The 6,000-nt window shown below is 28.2% G+C and overlaps 1 protein-coding gene across 1 annotated transcript in view; it reads right to left on the reverse strand.

The window, feature by feature from the left end:
- LOC119610470 (tyrosine-protein phosphatase Lar) overlaps positions 1-3,604 on the reverse strand; it is a gene marked incomplete at its 5' end in the record, with an annotated part of 63,858 nt that extends 60,254 nt beyond the window's left edge. Inside the window, one exon of the mRNA XM_037965697.1 lies at positions 3,412-3,604. Within this exon, the coding sequence (XP_037821625.1) occupies positions 3,412-3,604 (193 nt within the window). The remainder of the gene's footprint in view (positions 1-3,411) is intronic.
- Between the last annotated feature and the right edge of the window lie 2,396 nt (positions 3,605-6,000).

The following is a 6,000-nucleotide window of genomic DNA, read 5'->3' on the forward strand; positions in this document are numbered from 1 at the left end:
CGCACGAACAAAAAAAAAATCCACTTAATTGGTGTCGATTAACAAGTGATTGAACTAAATGTAAAATAAGGAAGATATTTTGTCATAAAAAAAATGTTCATGAATTAATGAAAATTACTTTTAAAATTTTAATTTGACCTTTTTTTTTAATTTAAAAATAGTAAAAATCTATTAAAGGCATTTAAAGGTAAAATTTTCACTTTTTAGGGATTTAATTTCTGGATTTATTTACTGTGATGATCTTTATTCAAGTTGCCTTTAATGGTTCTACCGCTGTAGGACACTAACCGACAAAAAACTACACTGGCAAAATATTTAATAAAGAAAAACCTCAGTGTTGACATTTCGTGAAAAATTTAAATACATTATACATATGTATGTATGTAAGTATGTATATATTGACAAATATCATGGTTTATTTGAGCTCAATACAAACACAAAAATATAAAACGCGTTAATTAAAATAAATATAACTATGTAAATATGTATGTATGTATGTACTTATAAATATAGACTTTTGGTGTAATTGTTTAATTTTTTAAATGGAAAATATGTATGAATGTATGTATATGTGGACGAAAAAGTACTATATTTAAAACTCATTAACACTATTAAAATAAGTAATTTGATTGAATGAAGGCATCCGGGAAAATGTACAAAATGTGCTTAAAAAGTATGGGATAAGAAATTTTGCAGGATGGGACCCAAAAGTATGTAAAGTAAAGGAGTTTTCCATACAAGTAAGTACTACAAGTAATTACTAGTAATGTAATTGTAATTGAAGACTACCAAATACAATTACTTGTCATTGGAATTCATGTACTAACTAACTAACTACTGACTAACTACTAACTACTAACTAACTAACTAACTAACTAACTAACAACTAACTAACTAACTAACTAACTAACTAACTACTAACTACACTAACTAACTAACTAACTAACTAACTACTAACTAACTAACTAACTAACTAACTAACTAACTAACTAACTAACTAACTAACTACTAACTAACTAACTAACTAACTAACTAACTAACTAACTACTAACTAACTAACTAACTAACTAACTAACTAACTAACTAACTAACTAACTAACTAACTAACTAACTAACTAACTAACTAACTACTAACTAACTAACTAACTAACTAACTAACTAACTAACTAACTAACTAACTAACTAACTAACTAACTAACTAACTAACTAACTAACTAACTAACTAACTAACTAACTAAATACTAAACTAACTAACTAACTAACTAACTAACTACTAACTAACTAACTAACTAACTAACTAACTAACTAACTAACTACTAACTAACTAACTAACTAACTAACTAACTAACAACTAACTAACTAACTAACTAACTAACTAACTAACTAACTAACTAACTAACTAACTAACTACTAACTAACTAACTAACTAACTAACTAACTAACTAACTAACTACTAACTAACTAACTAACTACTAAACTAACTAACTAACAACTAACTACTAACTAACTAACTAACTAACTAACTAACTAACTAACTAACTAACTAACTAACTAACTAACTAACTAACTAACTAACTAACTAACTAACTAACTAACTAACTAACTAACTAACTAACTAACTAACTAACTAACTAACTAACTACTAACTAACTAAACTAACTAACTAACTAACTAACTAACTAACTAACTAACTAACTAACTAACTAACTAACTAACTAACTAACTAACTAACTAACTAACTAACTAACTAACTAACTAAACTAACTAACTAACTAACTAACTAACTAACTAACTAACTAACTAACTAACTAACTAACTAACTAACTAACTAACTAACTAACTAACTAACTAACTACTAACTAACTAACTAACTAACTAACTAACTACTAACTAACTAACTAACTAACTAACTAACTAACTAACTAACTAACTAACTAACTAACTAACTAACTAACTAACTAACTAACTAACTAACTAACTAACTAACTAACTAACTAACTAACTAACTAACTAACTAACTAACTAACTAACTAACTAACTAACTAACTAACTAACTAACTAACTACTAACTAACTAACTAACTAACTAACTAACTACTAACTAACTAACTAACTAACTACTAACTAACTACTAACTACTAACTAACTAACTAACTAACTAACTAACTAACTACTAACTAACTACTAACTAACTAACTAACTAACTACTAACTAACTAACTAATTCACTAACTAAATAACTACTTCTGTTCTAGTTCTTGTTCTAGTTCTTGTTCTAGTTCTTCTTCTAGTTCTTGTTCTAGTTCTTGTTCTAGTTCTAGTTCTTGTCCTAGTTCTTGTTCTAGTTATGTTGTAGCTCTCTTCTTGTTCTGTTCTAGTTCTGTTCTAGTTCTGTTCTAGTTCTGTTCTAGTTCTGTTCTAGTTCTGTTCTAGTTCTGTTCTAGTTCTAGTTCTGTTCTAGTTCTGTTCTAGTTCTGTTTTAGTTCTGTTCTAGTTCTGTTCTAGTTCTGTTCTAGTTCTGTTCTAGTTCTGTTCTAGTTCTGTTCTAGTTCTGTTCTAGTTCTGTTCTAGTTCTGTTCTAGATCTGTTCTAGTTCTGTTCTAGTTGTGTTCTAGTTCTGTTCTAGTTCTGTTCTAGTTCTGTTCTAGTTCTGTTCTAGTTCTGTTCTAGTTCTGTTCTAGTTCTGTTCTAGTTCTGTTCTAGTTCTGTTCTAGTTCTGTTCTAGTTCTGTTCTAGTTCTGTTCTAGTTCTGTTCTAGTTCTGTTCTAGTTCTGTTCCAGTTCTGTTCTAGTTCTGTTCTAGTTAACAATTATTAACTCAGTTATTGCTATTTGGACCGCAAAAAGTACCAAATGCTTTAAAAATTTTACTTTATATAAAGTTTTGTATTTTTCTTCAGTGTTTAAGCAAATTTTTCCGTTAAAATTTTCGTTTTATTTTTCATTTTATTTCATTTGATTTGAACACATTTTAATTTAACGCCTGACTTAATAACACATACAAAGTATGTACGTACGCTCGAGGTTTTTTTTTATATCACAAATGTCTTAAAGATGTCAAGTTTAAAAGAAAGAAGAACTGAACATCAGCAGACATTAAAGCCGGTAATACCCGATGTAATGCAAAGACGAGGTCACAGGGATTTATATTGTAAAATTTGTTATTGATAAACAATTGTATTACCAAGGTTATAGAAAGAAGATGAATTGTTATTGATGTAAATTATTGATTTTATAAAAAGGGATTTTAGTTTCCCTATTGGGTGTCTGGCTGCCACAAAGGCGGGATTATATTTTGATGGTTAAGAAGAAAAACATTGAGTTAAAAGTGCAATAAATATAAGAAAACTTTTATATTGTTATTTGTTGGTTTTAAATAATATAAAAATATTATAAAATTACGGGTTTACATACCTTGTTGTGTTTTCACTTGTACTGGCGTGGACATTGGACCGGCCCCCATGGAGGTATATGCCTGTACACGTACCGTGTATATGGCATGGGGTGTTAAGTCAGATATTGTTGTCAGTTCACTGTTATCAACCATTTGAGAATCCCAAGACGCTTCTGGTTGATTAGGATTTGTAGTATAGTAAACTTTATAACCCTGAAAGAGAAAGAAAGAAATATTGTTAAATTTTCTTTTAAACTTTTGACAATTCCTGCTTATGCTGTAGAGTTTTTTTTTTTAATATTTTGTTTTCCTATTACCGCCAATTGTAAAATCAATTAAAAGTTTAATTAAATGCAAATTGTTTATTGATTAAAAGTTTTGTTAAGCTAACACAATAACATACAATTTGTTATGTAAACTAAATTTATGTTGGGTTAATATACATATCTTTTCAAAAATCACTTTATTGTAGCAAAATTGTGTTTATTTATTATTATTTTTTTTTTTGGAATAATTTATTATATTAAAATGTGAACAACATTTTTTTCCTAATATTAAGTTTTAGTTATTTTTGTCATACATGTTTATGTATGCATTATTTATAAAATTAAATATTTTAGTTTTTTTTTTATTTGCTCTGGGAAATAGTTTATGCAATTGTGGGGAAAATTTTAAATTAAATTAAATTTATTAAAAATGCATAATTTTTAAATAAGCAGTAAAAATATATCTAAAAATATTATAAAAAAATATTTGAATATAAACCAAAAGAGGACATATTTTTTAACAAACACAAAAACCTCATTAATTTATTGATTCCTCTTTGAATAAAAAACTTACACATGACCTCATTTATATTTACCACAATATTTGTAAATCAAACTCTTCTAACGAAATAAACCAAACACCAATATCAAAAAATCTTTTGCAGTTAAACAAATTTTGTACGAGTAAAAATATCATAAAAATAAAATAATTAACAACAACAATACTCAAGCACTTTAATTAAATTTAAAGTTTGTTTTGTTGTTTACGACACGGTGTTTAAACAACACTCAAAGCCAATAAACGGAAGTAAAATTGCTGTTAAAGTCAAGCAGGCAGAAACAGACTCACACACACACACAAAGCAAAAGTTTACACATATGCACACGAAAGGATACTACAAATAAATTTACATAAAAAAAAACTAAAAGTAACAAAGTATGAGTTTTAACACCTTTAGGAGCAAAAAGATTTTATAAATAAATATACATACATATAAAGAAATCTACCTATACATATAAATGTTTACAAACATATGCATACAACTTTAAAGTCCAAAAGGTGTTAGTGCTTTCATTTAATTTAATTACCAATATTCTATATAGATTTACAATAAATACATATAAATACATGCACACACCTAAACACAAATGTAAATGAGTGTGATTGAGTGTTCATATGTATATGACAATATATGAAAACTGGCAAAGCATACAGAAGAACACTTGCATGTAAAACAGCCATACTTTGTAAAATTCATTGATTTAAATCGTTTATATTAAGTAGTATGTTGATATGTTATCATGTTAACTTACAGTAATGAAAATAGTTAAAGAGTCATTTTTCAAAACTAACTAGAAAAGGACTAGAACTGAACAGCAAACTAAATAGAACTGAACTAGAACTGACCTAGATCTGAACTAGAACTGAACTAGAACTAAACTAGAACTGAACTAGAACTAAACTAGAACTGAACTAGAACTGAACTAGAACTGAACTAGAACTGAACTAGAACTGAACTAGAAACTGAACTAGAATGAAACTAGAAAACCCTTGAAAAGAAACTAGAACTGAACTAGAACTGAACTAGAACTGAACTAGAACTGAACTAGAACGAAACTGAACTAGAACTGAACTAGAACTGAACTAGAACTGAAAAACTGAACTAGAACTGAACTAGAACTGAACTAGAACTGAACTAGAACTGACTAGAACTGAACTAGAACTGAACTAGAACTGAAACTAGAACTGAACTAGAACTGAACTAGTAGAACTGAACTAGAACTGAACTAGAACTGACCTAGAACTGAACTAGAACTGAACTAGAACTGAACTAGAACTGAACTTGAACTGAACTAGAACTGAAACTAGAACTGAACTAGAACTGAACTAGAATGAACTAGAATGAACTAGAACTGAACTAGAACTGAACTAGAAACTGAAACTAGAACTTACTAAACTTAAATAGAACTGAACTAGAACTGAACTAGAACTGAAACTAGAACTGAACTAGACTGAACTAGAACTGACGAGACTGAACTAGAACTGAACTAGAACTGAACTAGAACGAACGAGAACTGAACTAGAACTGAACTAGAACTGAACTAGAACTGAACTAGAACTGAACTAGAACTGACTAGAACTGAACTAGAACTGAACTAGAACTGAACTAGAACGGAACTAGAACTAGACAGAATGAACTAGAACTGAACTAGAACTGAACTAGAACTGAACTAGAACTGAACTAGAACTGAACTAGAACTGAACTAGAAACTGAACTAGAACTGAACTAGAACTGAAACTAGAACTGAAACTAGAACTGACTAGAACTGAACTAGAACGAC

Source organism: Lucilia sericata, unplaced genomic scaffold, assembly GCF_015586225.1.
Source record: "Lucilia sericata isolate MDLA Ls3-8-SP2 unplaced genomic scaffold, ASM1558622v1 Contig001206F_arrow, whole genome shotgun sequence".
NCBI lineage: Eukaryota > Metazoa > Arthropoda > Insecta > Diptera > Calliphoridae > Lucilia > Lucilia sericata.